This window comes from Etheostoma cragini, chromosome 6 (genome assembly GCF_013103735.1).
Source record: "Etheostoma cragini isolate CJK2018 chromosome 6, CSU_Ecrag_1.0, whole genome shotgun sequence".
Lineage (NCBI taxonomy): Eukaryota > Metazoa > Chordata > Actinopteri > Perciformes > Percidae > Etheostoma > Etheostoma cragini.
In genome coordinates this window covers 20,195,698-20,216,575 of record NC_048412.1, presented here as the reverse complement: position 1 = coordinate 20,216,575, position 20,878 = coordinate 20,195,698, and the positions used below count along the sequence as shown (strand labels likewise).

At 40.1% G+C, this 20,878-nt stretch overlaps 1 protein-coding gene across 1 annotated transcript in view; it reads right to left on the bottom strand.

Moving 5' to 3' along the window:
• Positions 1-359: 359 nt before the first annotated feature.
• The window catches only part of tmem145 (transmembrane protein 145), a 39,207-nt gene continuing 18,688 nt past the window's right edge, over positions 360-20,878 (bottom strand). Inside the window, exons 4-14 of the mRNA XM_034873602.1 lie at positions 20,274-20,521; positions 13,702-13,786; positions 13,125-13,196; positions 10,746-10,814; positions 10,025-10,105; positions 9,665-9,743; positions 8,300-8,393; positions 6,469-6,641; positions 5,517-5,637; positions 4,952-5,140; positions 360-2,881 (exon numbers count right to left, since the gene is read on the bottom strand). Coding sequence (XP_034729493.1) covers positions 2,639-2,881; positions 4,952-5,140; positions 5,517-5,637; positions 6,469-6,641; positions 8,300-8,393; positions 9,665-9,743; positions 10,025-10,105; positions 10,746-10,814; positions 13,125-13,196; positions 13,702-13,786; positions 20,274-20,521 — 1,454 coding nt within the window. The 3' untranslated portion in view covers positions 360-2,638. The remainder of the gene's footprint in view (positions 2,882-4,951; positions 5,141-5,516; positions 5,638-6,468; positions 6,642-8,299; positions 8,394-9,664; positions 9,744-10,024; positions 10,106-10,745; positions 10,815-13,124; positions 13,197-13,701; positions 13,787-20,273; positions 20,522-20,878) is intronic.

Below are 20,878 nucleotides of genomic sequence, written 5' to 3'. Positions count from 1 at the left end.
ACAACTTTTTCCTTGAAGACAGTGAAACTGATTACCCTGAAAGCCATTTACAAATGTGTAACCTTACTGAAGAACAGGCACAGACAGGCAATTTGTTGCGACTGCACTTCAGCAGACACAGAGTGGGATACTGGCAGTGACTGTGAAATAATTAGGCTAGCCTACATCAAATTGTGACCAGCCTGGAGTCTGTCCCTGTGGTGTTTCATATTAATGGAGTCTTGTAATGAGTACAGATTCTAAATATGATTTATGGATATGAGATTGACTCCTTTGGACACATCCCCTTGTCCTAACTGGAACACAGACACACTTGCTTATTAACACTGTAGCCAAATAATACACACCCAGACGAGCCCTCTAATAAAACGTTTTTGTTTTTATTTTGGCAAAAAGTGTATATGTACAGCGTATTTAGAATTTTCATTTGACACCATTAAAATGCATTTGAATAGTGCTTCAGTGATGTGCTCTTAACCAGATCGCTCCAAGTAGCCTAAAAGCTGTGCTGTTTTCTGTCATGCATACATAATCTCTTTTTGTCCAGTTCTCTCCACAAAGTGTCTCAGTCCTGTTATCGTATGTCAGTATACACAAGGTTGAAGCAATGATACAGTTTCAGTAAGCCTGTCTCGTTAGTCAAGTCACCCATTGTCTTTTCAGTCAAGTCATGGCAACCATAACAACAGGCAACAGCAGACAAGATGGCAGACATGCCAAATAAACCGGACGCAATCAGAAAAAACTACTAGTACTATAATTCAAGTATCATTCTGTTTCACAGACTAAGTTACACCTCTGACTACACTCTTACAAGTTACACACCACAGCCCTAACATCCTACACACCACTGCAGACAGACTTTCATTGGTGAATGTGGACTAAAAGCTGAGCATCACCATTTTTACGAATCAAGTACAAAACAGTCAGATAAAACTGAATTTGTTAGTGTACTTTCACAGATATTTTTTCTGAACTGCAGGTAGTGGCAAACTCATCTTAAGTGACACTCTTACATGACTTGTCAACTTCAGCAATCAAATGTTAAATTACGTTGACGGATTATGATACCTCCCCTAAAATGTCCGGACAGTTGATGACATTTTCAGACTATTTACAGGTGTATGCATCTGGAATAGTACTCAAAGTGGTGTGAATACAGGTTTCAAAGCAGTCTTATAAGGTGACATCATCACAAAAAAACAGACTTAGACCAGGAACATTAAAGTGCTCCATGCAGGACAGACAAAATGTACAGCAGTGTCGCTGTTTTAACAGTTAACCTACAAGGCTTTTTTTGTCATAGCTCACTATTAGGGGATCCAAAACTAGGAATATTTGTTTTACTTTTTGCACTGTTTGAACATTAAAGTGAGATAAAGCCAACACATATTTATGTTTCAGGTACTAGACAGGGGTGAGGATGAAGCTACTTAAGTATATAAATATAGGGCAGCCCCTTGCCCTAAAATCATGAATGTGTTGTAGTTGAAAGCAAAGGAGAGAGTAAAAAACATTTGACAAAAGATGTGGTATTCCAGTAACTTGAAAATCATCCCTGTCCTTGTGCTGTATTGCATCAGTACATTCACCAACGTCTACATACACAGAAATGACATTTTTGAGCAGGCATATTCTTAACTCCAGTGAAAACTCAGCTAAAGCTAAAGAGTATATTATTGGTTTCATGTTTCAGACAGCGCAAGGTTTTGATTTGAATTACATTTAACATAATTTTTCCAGTTTAAAATATACTAAAGCCTATTGTATGTATTTACAAAACTATAGATTTCAATACACACAATAAGCGAATATTGTATGGTCATCTGGAATCACATTTATCAGCTTTTGGGACGGGAAATACGATACGAACATGCATGTTTTACGAGTACCTAGAAGTGCCCACAGTAAACGTGACATTTTACATCAACACATCAGTATATCAATCCAGAATAACCAGCTGCAATGAAGGCATATACAAATATAAATTAACCCAATAAACTCCATATAATATCTATGCTTTATCAAAATGTGTCAAACATAAAAAAGTCTTGTTTTTGTTTTTACATGACTTGGATAAATGTAATGGCATGAGATTTTTCTGATGGTCACAGCACCAACTGGAATCTAATGATGTGGAAAAAAACATAACAAATTTCCTTTTTTGCAATAAAACTATAGAGTGGTAGCGCTCTCCCGTTTTTGCTATTTACAAACTCCTCCAGATACATCCTCAATGCCTCATGAAATTTTGAATAAAAGTATTTCAAGAATTTTGTTCATTTCCGCATCGTGCACAGCTATCATCCTATTGCTCTGGCTACATCCACGTTGTCATCTTTCTCCCTGTGTGCCATTTACTGGTCATCATCAAATATTTATTGCTTTTTTTATTCTTTAACAAGTTGAGCACTCCTATCTCAGAGCCATTTCCCCCTCACTCTTCCATTCAGGTTATTTCCATTCACAGGTGAACCGTTTCACTTTTCTGATGATTTCTCTACTTCTTCCAGCCAAACTTTTTTTTGGCGGTCTTTAAACAGTAAGACCTTTATTTCCACTCTGATTCTTACTCTACTTTGTACTGTCATTCTGTCCGTTCCTTCAATGCCTTAAGCCCCTCCCCCTCTGTACCGTCTCATGCCTTCGTTCCGAACCCTCCTCCGCCTTCTCCGCTCTGCATGCTGAAATACTCTGTGAAGGATGGGAGTCGTGGCGGGACCGAGGGTGAGCGTGCGGCCAGGCATGGTGGTATCTGAGGAGGAAGTGGGGGCAATATTGCCGTCAAGTCAGCAGCAGTGGTGATGATCTTTTGTTCGCTGTTCCTTGGCACCTCGGGTCCTTTACGGGCCACCGTCTCCTCCACTGTCTTCACCGGGTCCTGGAAGGAAGAAGGTGATGGTTTTACACCTTTGACCTGGTCTGATCCTCTGGATGTAGGTTAAAATGTTATGTGCATGCTGCAGACACTACACATCACATTTTACGGCTTGGTGAGCTCTAGAGGCGATTACACATGTACATGGTTACTTGACCTCCAATTCAGTCATCTTACTCTCCACAAATTGACCTTACTCTAGATAAGTTTACTGTATTGTAGAGCCTTTATGTCGGCCTAGGGGAAATGGTTGAAATCATCTAATATCAAAAATATGGTTTTATATCAATATACAAATCACTACATGCCAAATGTATGCAAAGTCTAGGGCCGCAAGTAATGCTCTTTTCATTATTCATTATGGATAATATTACATTTAATATAACTGTTATTTAATATAATTTAATTCTTTGTCTTCAGTTACAGTACTTATCATTTCACGTGTTGCAATGCATGTTTTGGATGGGTGATTTTATAGAAAATCCTGTATTTATACTTTTAAAAAATCTATCCCATCTTGGAAAAACTAACGGCACATTTGTTTTATCTGTAAGTAGTTTTCTAGACAATTTTCAATCTGGCTTCCGACTACGTTATAGCGCAGGGACTCCTGTGATAACCACAAATTTACCCTTCAGGCCAAAAGCTGCAAAACCAAACACAAAAAGGCTGCATTGCCTTGCTGATTAAATCTATGGAGATAACACTCACATTGACTTTGCTTTTTCACCAAATGTCCCTAGTCCAATAGACTCACTTTGTCAATGCAAGTAATCACCTGCAACTACATCTCCACTTAAATAAAGACTGAGGGCCTCTTATTTTACAACAAATAGGAGAGAGTCTTATAACACACATTGATACCAGGGTTGGAAAAAAAAAATCATCATCATCTTCCAAGTTTCTTACAAGTAGATGTTTGCAGCAAACGCAGTAATTAGGGGCGGCTGTGGCTCAGTGGTAGAGCAGTTGCCTGCCAATCGGAAGGTTGGGTGTTCAATCCCTGGACCTGCAGTCACATGACAAGGTGTCCTTGGGCCGATGCTGCGCATCAGAGTGTGAGTGTTTATCTGATGAGCAGGTGGCACCTTATACGGCAGCCTCGGCCACAGTGTATAAATGTGTGTGGATGTAAAAAGTGCTTTGAGTAGTTGTTAAGACTAGAAAAGCGCTATATAAATACAGCACATTTACATTTAATTCTCATGCTAGATTTCTAACAAGAACCAGGGGACGCGAGCATCTAACTTTATTAATTTAAATTATCTTAAAGCTTTGATGCCTTTTTATACAATGAAAACTTAAAACTTGTCCTTTCTTGTGATGACTTTGTGTCACTTGTCATGCATTTTTTCTTCTTGGGGTTGCATCTATGGTTGCTCCTTTGTGTTATTATTATTGTTGTGTTGTTGTGATTGTTTTTATTATCCATACTCGTGTCTGCACATTGTATCAGTGTAGCTGAAGAGTCAGAACGCTTCTGCTGTCAGTCATTTCTGTGCAGTATGAAAAAGCCACGTCCACAAATTTAAAAGACCCCCAGGCTAGACAATTCATCACAGTAAACATGACGCCTTAATTTGGTCTTGTCAAAATTTCTACTTAATCATTATTTCCTTGTGCCCAAGTGTTTTCATATCAGTGCAGTGCTGTGTTCACGCTGTGCTTACTGTCATTCACCTGGCGCCCACAGGAAGAGACGGCAGTTTACGCCAAGAAATAAACATTGTTACACTGATGCCTTCTAGTCTGAGGCCTCTTTGTTAGACGAGACAGTTAATTTCAAGCTAGGTTTGACACAATGATGTTTGTTTTTTAAAAGCATCAATAAATGAGTACAATTTAGATGACTCTAGTTACATCTAGCAAGCACTGCAAAATGGTCGGGAGGTGTTTAAGCTGGATAGAGACACACATTACAACACTACAATTCTGATTCTGATGCTTGCATTTACATTGAACCTGTTTCTGTGCCTGTCACTTCACAGAGCTTGCTCATCTCTGTCTTCTGCTTTAACAAATTTGATCTAAGATATTAAGCATGCATCGAAAAACATGTCAAATTAGACTCACTGATTGGATGGAGAAGAGTTCAGTAAAGTTTGGTTGAGAGTCTCCCAGGAAGGACCCATTTCCGTAGGCATGATGGGGGAAACTCTCTGCCCCCTCACCTGCTTTCGGACTGGACAGCAGGATCCCAATCTGGGATGTTCGAACATGATATGGGAAGTTCTTATTGGCTGCCGACGGTCTTGTGATAACCTAAGGGATTAAAAGATGAAAAAATATGATGATTTTTGCCGATTTGTACATATATAATGTATGTATAAAGTATGTATAGTCACTAACAGGACATATAAGGTCCAAGTGAGAAGTAGGAAATGAAATGCATGCAGTGAGCAGAAAAATAAAAAAGGGAATTTGAGTGAGCAGTCGGTCCATTAGTAAAGAACAACGTGTTGAAGGTGAGAAAGAAGTAGATGACCATGTGTGGGAGAGACAATCAGCACTAGGCAGCTTTGACTCAAGGATAGCAAATAATATATAATAATAATATATAACAGAGGCAATAAAAACTCTTGAATAATGTGAACCATGTAGAAGTGCAAGGGTGTGTGAGCGTGTGTGTGTTACGAACGAGGAACACGATGTGAGCGTAGAGGTGGATGCCGAGCTGAATGCCGTTGACGATCTTCTCCCGGGCCCAACGAGGAATCCCAAAGTTGGCGATCAAAGCCATAACAGGCACTGCGAAAAACCTGATGAAAACAAGTGAGTAGATTTAGGATAATGAAGAACACATTAAAAGAAAAGATGAGAACTGAGAAGCCGGGAGAGTAGAAACAGATGTAAAGCATACAGAAAGAGGAGGATGGAAGGAGAGGAGAGACGTAGATAATGAGGCGGGAGATTGCGTTAGCAATTAGAGAGAAATACAGAGATAATATTAGTCTTTGTAATCTACACTTCATTTGAAGTTCATGCTAACACACCCAGTGAGTGAAGGTCAGAGAAGCGTATGCTGAAGAGTTTTTCTCAGGGTTATTTAAAAAGGAAATACCCTTTCCAGTACAATGTTTAAACTATCTAGCTCACACATATACATATATATACACACACACACACACACACACACACACACACACACACACACACACACACACACACACACACACACACACACACACACACACACACACACACACACACATGTGAGCTAGATAGTTTAAAACATTATAAAACATAGCATAAACTACTGTAGACAGAAGAGAACCAAGTAAATCACCAGCTAAGTAAAAATAGATGTTTTCCTCCAGCAATCATTCACTCAAGTATAATTATCTACAGTGTTAGTAGAGCGCAGAGGTTGGGCACGCAATGTTGTAGAAAGGTAGTGTTAAATAAACAACTTTTCATTCCCGGAATGCTAAAGCATTAGCTATCTCATGTACAGTTTTACAGAGCAGCATAAATTAGTCAAATTAAAGAGACCTCAAACAGAGAGAAGTGGATTTTTCTACTCTTGCAATCTCGCTCAGGTGCTATTATCTGCAACAAGGGCAGAGTGGGGGAAGCCATGCAGGTCTCACCATAGTGTGTACGTGGTGAAGAAAGGGATGTAGAAGGGCTGTTTCTCAGGGTAGTGTTTCAGAGAGACCAGCACAGCATAGCAGAACCACACGTAGGCCAGCAGCTGCAGGCCCATCAGTCCGTAGCCTGCGGGGCTGTCATAGGCGTACAGCACTTCACCTGGGTCAAAGAACTTGCACAGGAACGTGACAAGTTATGCCAAAATTAGGCTTAAAAGTAAAAAAATAAGCAATAGTTTTGGCTTGGCTACACATTGTGGTCTGTGCCCTAATTACTAAAATGGAGTGCTCGTGGTTCAGCCGCTGCGATGAAATGACCGAGCCAAAGCTCATCTTGTTGCGTTCTGTGTGAGTCTCTGACATTGACACTTGTTCTTCTCAACTGGGTCAACGGTGTGTGTGTCTGTGTGTGTGTTGTGCTTGCAACTGCGGACACCAGATTGCTTTTCACATTCCAGTGACTGGATAGCATTGACCATACACGGTTACCTCGTGCTACATAACACATCGGTTCGGCTCGGTGTGGAGCTTCTTGGATTCCAACTGGCAAACCAAGGCCTGTCCGATTCCCAGCAGGCCCAGCACCAAGAACACTCTTCAACTCTTTATTTCAGATCTAATTGTAACCTAGTTTGGTGTATTTTTAGCAGGAGCTCCCCTGAGTTTAGAGCTTTTCAAAAGCAGGGACCATGTAAGAGGGCAGGCACTGCTTCAGATCCACATATTGCAGTGTGTGAGATAGCTATAGGCTCCAGTGTTAAATATAGCAAGGATAATTCTACTGCACTATTCCCACTGGGTCATTAATAGGCTGTATTCAAAGACTGTAATCCACTGTCCCTAAATGTAACATCATAATCTGACTGTGGTGAAGCCTCTGCAGCATGCACAGATGTATGTAACTGTAACACTCTCAGGTGTATAATTAATTTAGAAGCTCATATGCTATAACATCATAGCTGTTAAAAATCTGTTTCCATATTCACATACAGAGAGACATGGTATGATTAATGAGATTGGAGATCTCTCATTATGCTGTCTAACTTTCATTGATCTAAGATTTATTATCTCAGGTACAGTAATTAGTGCAAATCTCTTTAGTTGTGCTTTTAGTTGCCTCATTGTTGCTGGATCATTGAAAGTCATCAAGGCATTTCTTTTTTTTGTTAAAACAATCAACTTGTTTTATATTCATAATTAGCGATATATCAATGTAATTAAGTAACTTGACAGAAAAAGCCATTACAGCCCATGTTGATCTGTGGGCTCTACTCTACCATGAATATTTATGAGATTATTAGAAAGCCGGCGAGAGCAATAATATGAGTGCAGATACTGTATCAAGTCAGAAATCATCAAGAACAGAGAAGTCAACAAGTCATCCTGGACGTTATTCAGATGCTGCTTTTGAATCACATCAGAAGCGAAGTGTTTAAATGTTTTATGAGCTGGAATCTTAATTCAAAATAAAGAGACTGAGTTTTTATTAACTACTGTACAGATGATTTTATGAGGGCTGCAACAAAATATTATTTTGACTAATATTTTTTCCACCATTACTTGATTAATCTTTGTCCATAAAGTTTTTGAAAATAGTAATACAAATGTGGTTCTGCAGCTTCTTTCTGTTTGACATTATTGTACATTTAAGAACTCAGTGTCTTTGGGTTTTCAAGAAACTAGCTGAGGCTTTGAGAATTTCTGATTAAAAATAATAAAAATGAAAAATTCATAGATAAGTAATTAAGTAAAATAACCTCAGTGTAGTGTGGGTAATGTACTGTGTGTGTGTGTGTGTGTGTGTGTGTGTGTGTGTTTGTGTGTGTGTTACCTCTGCCTCGTAGATAAAGAGGATGACGTAGGTGATTGTGTAGACTGTCATGTAGATGCTCAACTTAACCGACCCACTGTGACTGATCCTTGCTCTGTCCCACATTAACACATACACAACGAGGGTCAAAGGTCAAACACCGGGTTAGCAGAAGATAAGAACACCCCCTCAAAGATACACATACAGAGGGGGTGATGCATGGAAACACAAAATCACACATTTGTTTCTTTACACACAAAGCAAAGACAGCATAGTCTAAAAGCAGCTATGCAACACCTTCCAGCAAAGGACTGGTGTGTTCAGCTCTGAACTTTTTATAAATTTTAAATGGCTGCAGACTCCTGGACACGGCAGGCTGTGAAAAAAGCTCTACGTATTCATAAAAGCAGAAATTAACGCTTATTTATTTGCAGTTAGCAAATGTAACAAGTATTTTCAAATATCCTTTTGCTCTGACTAATTCAGCACCACACACCAGAGACAACACATCAAAGTTGTAGTTGACTTATCAGTTTCTGCAGATAAACAGCCATGGTTTTAGCTTGATAGTGATGCCGTTTTAAGTTTATTCACCAGGGCTTTAGAGGGGTTTATAAGTCTAAGAGATTCTTCTGAGCCCAGAGGAGGGTGTAATCCTGGAGTCGAAGAAGCCAGCTTAAATCTTGCAAGCTCAGTTTTTGTTACAAGAGTTCCATCTGGAAAATATTCAACTGAGCCCGAAGCAGGACCAATCTTCTATCTGTGAGCGGTGGTTTAGATGATGACTCACCATGAAGCAAAACTTAAAACCTTGTGAACTGCTATTTTATTTAGCTGTTTCTCACATAAACTGACGCAGGAACCAACACCTAGGGATAGCTTGGAAGAATAGCAACAATGTTTAAGAACAGGGAGCAAGTTGGACTGGACGTTCAAAAATAAATTCGTAAATCATCTATTGTGCGTGCTATCTGAAATGATGCCTGTCCCAAGCAAATGTCCACTAATTCTTGCCAGAATACAGGAAGCAAACAAAAAATGTGTCAGCTGGCTTTGCAGTGTAATCCTGCAGCAGACCCAAAGACAACATCAAGTTCACATCAGAGAAGCATCCATCTGTCACACTCCTTTGATATATCAGGTGTTCATCCACACCATCACACCCAGCATACTAACTGACTTTTTGACTGACACCTAACATTGTCATTTCATGAGATACTTTCATGAGATACTGCTATGGCTGTGACAGTGACTGTGACAGTGACAGTGGCAGCATAAACACACCTGCACAAGCTGACAGTCTTGCATAAACAAACACACATGGGCTTGAAGACACACAAGAACACACGCACGCACACACATACACATAAAAGTGCAAACCCCCACCTGGTGACTGTGAAACCTTTGCCCAACAATATGAGCATCAGAAGGAACACCAAGAAACTGACGGAGAACAGTAATTTCCCTGGAGACGGACAGAGAGAAGGAGTGAGACAGAGGGGGTTAGTTAGGTTGTGGTTTCCAAATCTGTAATATCATAGGGGAAAGATAAAATCAGGTTGCCACACACATGCAGAATCATGCATGGTCCTGCCTCTGCTCATCAAACCAGCTATTGCACTTTGCCACCCACACACATCCCTCATTGTCCACTCATTCATCCTGCTCAGGTAGAGAGGGTTTTTTACAGTGCAGAGGCAGAGGCAGCATCAGTCAGTCAGTGGCCAATGCAGTAAAAGAACTCACCAAGTATTTTCAGGCTGCCGTTGCCAACTCCATCTCTAGCATACAGGCCCCAGTAGACACAATGGAACAACAGGCTGAGCACTGACAAGTAGAAAAAAAGATGCAGGGAAGACAGAAATGGGGAAAATAAGAGAAAGGGAGAAGGAGGAAGAGAGGAAAAAGATGTGACAGCAGGAGATGGGGGTGTTGGAAGAGGAAGAGGGGGGAAAGGAAAAAAGAAGGAGATGTCACAAAGAAGAAAAGGTAAAGAAGACAGGGAGATGTTAATGAGGAAAGAGAAAGGGGCAGGAGACGGGGAGAGAAATGGGGAGTAGAGAAGAGAGATAGAAAAGAAGAGGTATTGATAAAAAGATGAAAAAGAGCAGAAGGCTTCAGAGAAGTGGGATATGAGGAAGAAAGAGAATTAAGGGGTGGCAGGAGAATCAAGAAGGGATTTGAAGATGGGACAAACAAGTGAGAGAAAAGAAAGCGAGATAGGGGGGAGATGAAAAAGGAAAGGAGAGGTTAAGGGGGTTGTTCATCAGAAATGGCATGCTACACAGAACACTGCAGCATTGCTCAGGGTTTGCAAAAGTTGCTATTCAGAGGCTAATAATGGCGATAATATCTCAGCTCTTGAAATGGGGATTAAGGTATAAGATGCTGCAGCCGTTTGAGAGGCTCATTGTTGTATTGACTGTGTGTGTGTGTGTGTGTGTGTGTTTGGGACAGAAGCTCTCACCCTCCACACCTGCTGCCATCATAAACATTTTGTAGGTTGTGTGAAGAAGCTGTCTTCCCTTCAGATTGTCTGCAGGGGAGAAAAAAAGAATAATATAGAGATGATTGAGGCTTGTGTGTGTGTGTGTGTGTGTGTGTGTGTGTGTGTGTGTGTGTGTGGAGATAGAGATAAAAAGGATGGAGATATGCAAACAGATGGCGAAGGAGAGCGAGAGAGGTACAAAGAGTGTGAGACAGAGAGAAGGAAAAAAAACAAGGAAGCGGGCCAGATAAATGGGGAGGAGCGACCATTAGTATGCATCCACCTTGTGACGCCGGTCTCTCGATGAGACCTTGTACATCTTCTCCCCTCTCCCTCCCTAAGCTGTGAGAACATATTTTAATGTGTATTTAAGCAGCCAATTTTAATACAAAAACACCCATGCAAACAAAAGTGGCCCAGAAGAAAATTTACAGGGCAGAAAGGGTCATAAACGTTCCCACTCACTCAAAGCTGCCATGTATAAGCCCAGGCTTGGCTTTCTATGACTTTCTCAAAAGGTACTCTAATGGTGACTATCAAAAGAATTTCACCCGAACATGAAAAGTGTCATCTTTAATATTTTATATAATATTTTGAAACCGCTTCCTATCTTTCATAATCTATAGGTATTGTTTTCATTTGGGTAAAAGTAATGAAATAAAATTCCCTTTAGCCCTGTTTTCTTCTATTTCCACAACACTCTACATTGTTATGTTTATGTCCTTTGTTTGACTTTAACTTGTGCAAATAAATAAAACTCAAGCCTCCATGTCAATGAATACTCAAAAGAAGCTGGTAGAAGCAATATGCACATGGGGAATTGAGAAAATACAGTCACAATTTCACATTCCTGCAGAATTCAAAAGCAAAAGGATCCATTTGTACCTCATTACATAACTTTGTTCCTCTGCAGTATGGCAAGCAAAGCAGGAAATAAACTTTGCCTAACCCCCATCATTTAAAAGGCCCACTTCCAATTCCAACCAATGCACTCAGATTTGGATACATTTGACTAGAAGACACTTTGATGACACTGAATTAATGTGAAGGATAATTTATGCTAATTTTTTAGCTTAATATCCAGTTTCCTTCACTTTAAAAAGGAAAAAAAAATGTTTTCACACACCAACTGTGGGAGTTAACCATTCAGATAGTTTGGGTTTTACTAGCCCAGATATATATGATATATATGTCTGATAGTTCTGCCTTCGCAGAAGTAAAATGAGAATTACTGGAATTAAGTTTGTGGTACTTGCAGCATTTAAAAGCACATTAAAACATTTTACAGCAAAATCTCTTTCCAGAATCAGAATCCTTCAGTGTCCATGTTTCATTACTTCCCCCAAGGAGATTTATTTTTCTTTTTTTTCTTTCAGCATGATGACGAAAAAATGACTGGCCCGATTTTCATAAGATTTGGTGGAGGAGTGCAGCATGGGCCAAGGAAGAAGTTTTGGAGCAAATTCTTTTTTACGGGCATTAGTAACCAGTAGTGTGGCATGACTTTGCCACTAGGTGGGGCTACGCTTTTATAGGTAGCTCTGTGTATTTTGTCCGTCTTTGTTTTGTTACTAATTGGGAAGGGTTTCTACCAACAACAAAAAAATAGCCCCAATAAAAACTATAGACAGCTTGTTCTGTGGACTCTCAAGGGTATCTGTTGCTGTTACATTTTTCATATTGTATATATTTTTAAAGCTGTGAGCACAAAAACAAATTCACTTTCATTCTATTGGGGATATTGCAAAGTCCTGGCTAACAAAACTAGCAAAAAAAGGTAGAGAACCACTGCACCTGTACAACCAGTTGTGTTTTTGTAATTTAAGTAAATTAATTTTAACATTTGTAAAATATAACATATACGGCTGCACAAGAAACCCTAACAATACATGAAGAAAGCAGGGAACGAGTGACAAGAGTTTTTGCTGAGCGTTAAGTCATTCCCAGGGCTTTTGTTCTGAGCTTCTTCAGGTTATTTGAGCTGTGACCTTCATGAGACAATCTCGCTTCACTAACCCTAAGGCTACCGCTACCTTCTCCATTCAACCGTTCACCTTTACACGAAAACCAAACCCCACTGTCGCCATCCTCTCTCTCCTGCTTTCTGTGTTGCTCATTCTCTGTTCTGACAAACTCTCAGCCTGAGAAGAAAAATAGGCACATGCTACCCCTTTACTTTTCAGAGGAAACATGAGAACTTACTCTTATGCCATCAAGAAAACATGTTGATTTTATAATAGATCTGAAGAAAAGGGCACTTAATGACTGCCACAGGCTCTGAAAGTCAGAATAAATTGTCTCATTCGTGGAAGAAGAGGGAGGAAGACAGATACAGTAAGTGGAAAAGACAGTACTTACAGGCAAAGTAGCAGGAGAGGAGGAACACCAAGGAGAAGATGACCAGGAACGTGATGTCCGTCTCCAAGATCCCTGTGAATATGGGTGGAGGAAGTAGAGGAATGAAAGAAAAAAGAATAATTAATGAGAAAAAAAGATTGAAAAAAACAGGAAGATGGAAAGAGGATAAAAGAAGGCACAAAAGGAGGTAGAGTCAAAACCAGAAAGAAAGAAGTCAAGGTTTGTAGAATAGAAAGTTAAAGAAGAGAAGGGCAATAGAGGAAAAAAAAGTAGAAAAAGGAAAGAATGAAAACCCAGAGTCAGGTACGTGATGAGGATATTGGATTAGTTAAAAAACGAGAATGGGGGTTGGGGGGCATTGGAGATGTAGGAATAATTCATTTAGAAGCTACTCTGGCCTCTTTTTCTTTTCATCCCTTCCTCTCAGTTCATCTATCATCATTAATTCATTCAGCCGTCCCTTCATTATTGTAATTTGTTCAGTTCACTGTGCTTTATTGACCATGCTAAGTGGTGTTGGCTTGTGCCATCAGCGATTCCTTCCATAATCTCTCTCTTCCTCTCTAATCACTCTTACCAAACTCATCTGCAGAGAAATGCTCCGTCCAGAAAGACTGGCCATTGGTCAGTTTCATCTCGTACTCCAGCTGCAAGCCATCGCCCTGCAAGAGAAGAGAGGTGAGATGAAAAAACATACTATTCAGTACTAAACGTATTCAGGCTTTGTGATCTGTACAAAATATATATTAAAGCTTAAAACTGTAATTCTGTAAATTGAAGATATATTCTTAGACATTACTCTTACAGCTCTGTAAATCACATGCTATGTTCGTCTTTGTATCTTTTAGATTTCTTGGTTTTCATATTCTTAGTTCTCCGAAGTAATCCCTTGACTAGCTAACCACCCCATTTACATCAGCAGCACCACGAACAGCGCCACAGATTTACCAACGCACAGCGCAATTAGGCTACTGATATTTGAGCCATGGTCTGGGGCAAAGATTTTAACTTGCACAAACCTCAGTCAGATAACGGCTCAATCGTTAGGCAGACTGTAACATATTCAACTAAACAACCCCTCTTCCCCTGCACTCTCTCTGCTAGAAGGGGGAATGAGAGTGAGGATGGCTTGTTAACAAGGGACATGCACTTTGGTCATTTTCTTAACAAGGGGGATGGCATCCCTCCTCAAACTACTACTGGTTATTTGTCAAGGTTGATGGTAGAACTTCTATCGTTGTTTTTTGGTACCAACCCAATAGTTGAGACTGGAACCAATTCCAAAATTAAACTTGTTTTCATTACCTTACTTTAGCTGAAGAGCAAGATAATCTATAATAATCTAATCTATATCACCAAATCCAAAAAATTACAATCCCAGAGGATGTTGAATTTCATATTACACTGTCACAATACCACCTTGCTTTCACTCAGAAGACAAGCAACATATCTGTGAACTGATAAAACAGTTCTGCTTGATTCATCATTTTCTCCTACAGTAATTTTCCACTGACGTCCATTTTTCACACCAGAATGTTGTGTTAGTGAACAAGGGGCAAAAGAATTGCATGAGATTTTGTTGGATGAGACGTGTTGTAACATAAGATTCCTGTCTACCACAGTTTTAACTTTAAAAAACAGAGTTGGTCCAACTTTCCTTTTTCAAAAGACGGGGAAACCAAATCCAAATCCTCCTTTGGGACGGGCACACTGTTGGTTTAGCTGCTCAGTGTAATTGTGTCATATGGTCCCCCAGTTGCCTAGAAGTGCCCTGGGATCCCCCAGGTATGTAGAGAAAGAATTAAAGAAGAAATCTAGGCTGCTCTGCCTACTGTGGCGCCAATAAAATGATGACCCAAATTAACAGGAATGAAGAATTGAGGGATCCAACAATATCCTCTACTTTAATGCACAGTATTCCTTTTTTTAAATTATTAATAGTGTGATGCATTTAAATTATTTGTTAGGCGTATTATGATTAAATGTCAATCAAATATAATTGTTCTACATTGCAATGTTTTGGAAGAGCACAAAAAGAGAATATTTAAGTATGTAAACATGCAGGAAAAGAGAAATACAATGGACGAAATAAACTCTCCTGTGTGTGACAACCTTGTTGGAATGATGTTCGTGTTTGCCAGTCACACAAATAAAAAGTGTGAAACTAAAAAGTGAATTTGGGGAGGTGAGCAAAAAGTGAGATGGGGAGCAGAGAACAAGAGAGTGTGGACAGAGAGGGGTTGACAATCAGAGCACAGAGAGCTCATTTCACGCACACAAGTTCAAAGCCGATGGAGTTTGCGCTTGTTGCGGTGGAGCAAGGGAAAAGGGAGGGAGGGGGAGAAAAAAAGACTTTGATTTCATTTGGCAGCCTGAGACTCCATCTCACTACCTCTATCAAAAAAGGGCGAGAAGCATGGACCATGCACTGCCACAAAATCAATACAGACACAAAGAGCAAGGAGACAGAGATAAAGAGAGTGATAGATGTAGAGAGGGAGAAGGTTAAAAAAAACAGGTAAAGAGAAAGTCAGAATGAAGAGAAAGGAGCACACGCAAAGAGGGAAAGAGAGATGTATGCAGGCCCAAAGGAGAGTTGAGGGAAAAGTAGCACTTCACACAGGAGGGATTATCTCTTGATGGGATTGACAGGGAGTCACAGGATGATTTTAGGGTTGCTGGTTGGTTTCAGGTTTAAAAGGCATCCACTTCTGATATACTGAACTGATATTTGACACACTGGATGTTGCTCTAATCCAAACACCTGTGTTGTCTTGTACATCTTGTGCTTCTCTGCGCTGCTGATAACTGCATTTCAAAAGCACTTTTGAAAGGGGGGATCTTTTCTCTGGACCAACAGTGCATGTGGACAGCCGGACGTTATTCTCATAAGCAATTGTTGGGAATGTCATTCCAAAACCACGGGACATCAAAGAGGTACTCCAGCACTGCACTTAGTATTAGTAATAAAGTTAGGGGAATCATTAGAGACAGATTCTAAAATGAATGGTAAAATATATCCTGACTTTTAGTCCCTTGTATGGTTTTATTGTACCTCTAAATATACTGTAATTTACATTTTCTATAATGCAACTTGCTGACATCTTTTATTTGGACTCTCTTTCCAAAAGTATGTTGGAGCTATGGGCATTGAATTGGGGTTGGTGCTCCAATTCATCCTGAAATTGTTTGATATGGTTGAGGTCAGGGCTCTGTGTCAGGGCCAGTCAAGTTTTTTAAAGATCCCATGGCATGAAAAAGAAAATTTCACTTAATGAGGTTTTTTTAACATTAATATGCGTTCCCCCAGCCTGCCTTTGGTCCCCCAGTGGCTAGAAATGGTGATAGCCCTGGGTATCCTGCTCTGCCTTTGAGAAAATGGAAACTCAGATGGCCCGATCTGGAATCTTGCTCCTTATGAGGTCATGAGGGGCAAGGTTACCTCCTCTTTCTCTGCTTTGCCCGCCCAGATAATTTGGCCCACCCATGAGTGAGAGATTTCATGGCTTTCAAACAAGCAAAGTGGCAGTTGGTCAAGGCCCCCCCCCCCCCCCCCTTTAAAGGCTACAGACTCAGAAATGGGACGCCCTAAGGAAAAGTAATTGTGGGACTGGCTCTAGTGGCTGTAATTCTGCACCAAGGCTGAATTTTGGGGAAAAAGACAGATATGGTATAAGGAGACCAATGAGGTCTATATAAAAGCATCCAAAGAACACCATGTAATGGGACCTTTAACAGCAAACTCAGAAAACCATTACTTCATTGACTTCACCTTGGGCATGGAGGCAAAAAGTCAGTCTAAAATATCAGAGATTCAGATTTTAATCCAATCAATCAATTCATTGAGAAAAATAATTAGCAGATCAATTAGCACTAATTTAAAAAGAAAACACGTCACTTTTAAAGCTGGTACTGTAAAATTATCATACTTTTTTATTTTTCAGATAATTATTTTGGGCATTTTCAGCCAATATTTTTAAAGAACAGTTGAAGACATGGAATGGGAGAGAGGGGAAATGACATGCAGCAAAGGGCTGCAGGTCGTGGTCAAACCCGCTGTATTGAGGAGAACACCTCTGTATATGGGTGCATGCTCACTGTTATCCTAAAAGCCATAGCAATGCACTGGTAAATTTCTTTATATGACAATGACAGCTGTTACTACTATTATACCCTTCTTCCAAAGTGGTGAAAAACACCAAGAGAAATGCCAGCAATTTAGTTTACATTAAAACAAAAATGATGGCTTTGTTTCAACATGCAAAATTAATCAGAGCACACTGGGACAAATTTGCTTTTCTAAATATGATGAGTTGCAATGCTGACAAACAATGTAAAATTTAAAAAAGGCTATTGTTTTTTAAAATGAAGTCTGGCACAGTGCTTACTCAAAATAAATCGCTACATTACATCAGTTCCAACAAACTCCACAGAGATCAATGAGGGCATAATAGCATAACTGATCTAATTTCACTGAATAGTATTCTCTGGTCTAGCACAACTAAAAACACAAAACACCTTATCCGTCAGCACCTTAGTGTGCCATTCCATAACAAGCTTGTTTGCAACCGGTAGACTACCAAAAACGTAATCATCGCTTCACCCAAATTGAATTTGGCAGTTTAGATACTTAGTGTATGTCTCTAGATATTTAGAGACAGACACTTGACTATCCTGCTATTACAGACATGTGAACAAACCACTAACACTAGACTCCCAGCTGTGCACTGCTGCAGAATGAAACACTGATATATGAAACTGCAAATCACGTTAATTGTTAGGGCTTTTTGCTTTCATTAGCAGCAATTCTGCTCAGCATAATAAAGCAGTGGTTGATTACAGCCATTCAATGCTTTCCATTTCTCCACTCCTGTTTGAAAGACCACAAGGATAAACGCCTCATAAAATAACGCTCAGACAACGGTTGCTGGGGTCGATGGCGAGCAATGACGCCATGTTATTGAGTTGTTCAGTTTTCTGTTCACTTTCAATTAATGGCAGACAATTAACAAATTATATTATTGAAACTCAGCTAAACAGTTTCATGAAAGGCAATAACAGAGAAAAGGCAACCCTTATATGTAGCATATGTAGCACTGTAATTAGTGCTAGACATGCAAAAGCATCTGCATGAGAAAAAACAACATTCAAAGCCTGCTAATATAAGTGAACTTTGTTTTGGCAATTGTCTTGTCTGAGAAGATGTCTGACTGCTAGATGTCCTCTGCACTATAATTTGTGATGACCTGAATTTTATTTATATTAATGATGTCTTTTTTCCCTGACAAAATAATATTTATTTCCAGCCTTGAGGTTTCCTGCTATAATTAAACAAGTGTCATTGCTTGGAAATGTTAAATAACAATCACATTTTACCATTTTGTGCAGGCAGGTCCACATCTGGGGCTTGAGAGCAGACATCCTATGGTTTTAAAGGGCTTATGAGCCGATGCAGAATAAGACCCACTTCAGCACAGGTAAAGACTGAGATGGAAAGTACATGAAAGGAGAGCGGGATAAGATAGTAGTAGCAGCACATGGAAATTAGAGTGCTCAAGAAAATGTATGGAATGAGCAAGAGGCAAAGAAGGGCTAAGACCAGTGAGATGGCAAGATGGAGATGAAAAACACAATTAGAGATAGGGTTACGGAGAGGAGCGGGAGAAGGAGTAGTAACTTGATATTAAATGGCGTGAAGCATGTCACAGCTTGTTGACAGAGTTGAAAGCGAGCAAGACGTAGCCAGTGATTGTGATCGACAAAGGAAGAAAGACGGAGCGGTGTGAAAGCGTAAGGAAAGCGGAAAGGCGAGGGGTAAAAATTGGCTGCGGGACGTGGCGTGCATATGTCCCTGGGAATGGAGACAAGCTTTTATACTTTAGTCCAACGCCATTAGGCCACACGTCTATCAGCGGACACTGCCGCGACACTACACATCACTCTGCAGGAAACATCCATTCTAATCATATCCCTTTTCAACCAAAAGCACAAATCTACAAAAAAAAAACTAACACGAACAGAGACACAAAGAGACAGACACACACACACACACACACACACACACAGACACACACACACGTAACCCGAAGTGTGACACTGATGGCAGGCAGACATACAGTGATCCACAAATATTGCTTATTCACCTTTTGCCTTCCATACTTTCAAAAACGTTAAAACACTGCATGCATAAAAAAACACTACACAGCCATCTGTGTAGGAGGATGAATCATCACTGGGCAGAGCTATCAATTTCATAATTTCTTTACATAGTGACACACTCCATTGTCACTATCAACAAACAACACATCGCAACTAACACTGTTTTTTTTCCTCCCAGCGCACCATTAGCACAACACTGAGTCTCATTATAAAATAACACAATGCTTAAAACTCCCAAAGGTTAGCTAATCAATAGGCTTCAACAGAGCCCTGTAAGGCATGTTTATCACAGTTTCAGCAAAGAGTTGCATATTTGCGTCTCAGTGCCTTGTTGCACAGCTGTAGCATGGGAGAGAGATAAAGTTCCTCACGGTGTCCAGAGACAATTCAAATCGAGATGCACAGATTCAGGATGACTGTAGGGCAAGTGGGACTGTGGGTCATTTTGGCTGTATTACAAATGGAATCAGATCAGATGGTCAGCAACATGGAACAGCATCCTTCCTAATCCTGTATGTATACGTAAATACTGTATAGATCCATTGATCAATCTATATCTTTCTCATTTGGAGAATTTGGAGTTTTAAATTTCCATGCAGGTTTGACCTATTTAGATTACTTTACTTTAAGAATTTAAAAAGTGGCATGGGGCAAAATGCTGAAAGGGTAAAGCACATACTGAGACAGAAATTATGTTCAAGTTGATTTAAAATGTATAGCGAGATACAGCACAAAAACATGGCCTCAACTTCCAGAGTTTCACCGAGTTGTCCTCATGGTGAGCTTTCCCATTTTATAATCTGATGCCTGATGTCCAGTGATGACGTATGTTTATCTGAAAAGCAGCATGTTTGTGGGTGTGTTTGTGCCAAAGCCTTGTGAGTGTTTGTGTGATAAAGGTGGTGAGTCACCATGGCAACTGCCTGGTGCACCCGGCCCTGTGGAGACAAAGAGCCAGTTGGGGCAGGTGGGTCAGAGGTTGGTGCTTACCCCACACTTGCTGAGAGCGATGTACCACCATCTTTCCCTCACTGAGCGGAAACTACGGCCACCCACACAGCTCAGAACCTCCTCATTCCCGTCTCCCTCCACCTGAGAGAGAGAGATAGAGGAAATGAATGGAGGGGGGGAGGTCTGCTGGGATAATGTTATCCAAAAAGGCGATACGTTTAACATAGAGACACACTGAATTATCACAGTAGAGTGGGATCCCGATATATCAAGATACAAACCCATTTAACACTTTCTAATGTGATAAACAAACATGTTGTGCTGCTTATTGAAAAAGAAACAAAAGGAAGGTGAATAAAAAGGTGTTACAGGCGAGAAAGATCACTTGGACCCTTTTTGGTTGACAGAGATGCATCACAAACACTTAAAATGCGTGAATGAAAATGTTACAAAAACACCTTACAGGCCATTAGCTTCCACTGCCTCTGTGTCTCTGTGTATTTGTTTTCCTCTTTTACATATTTCTGTTCCTTTGTTGCATTACAAAAGAATACACCATAGGAAAGATGAAAATAAGTCCAACAGTGATTTGTGATAAAAAGGAATAATGTATAACTCTCTCACACACACAGAGACACACACAC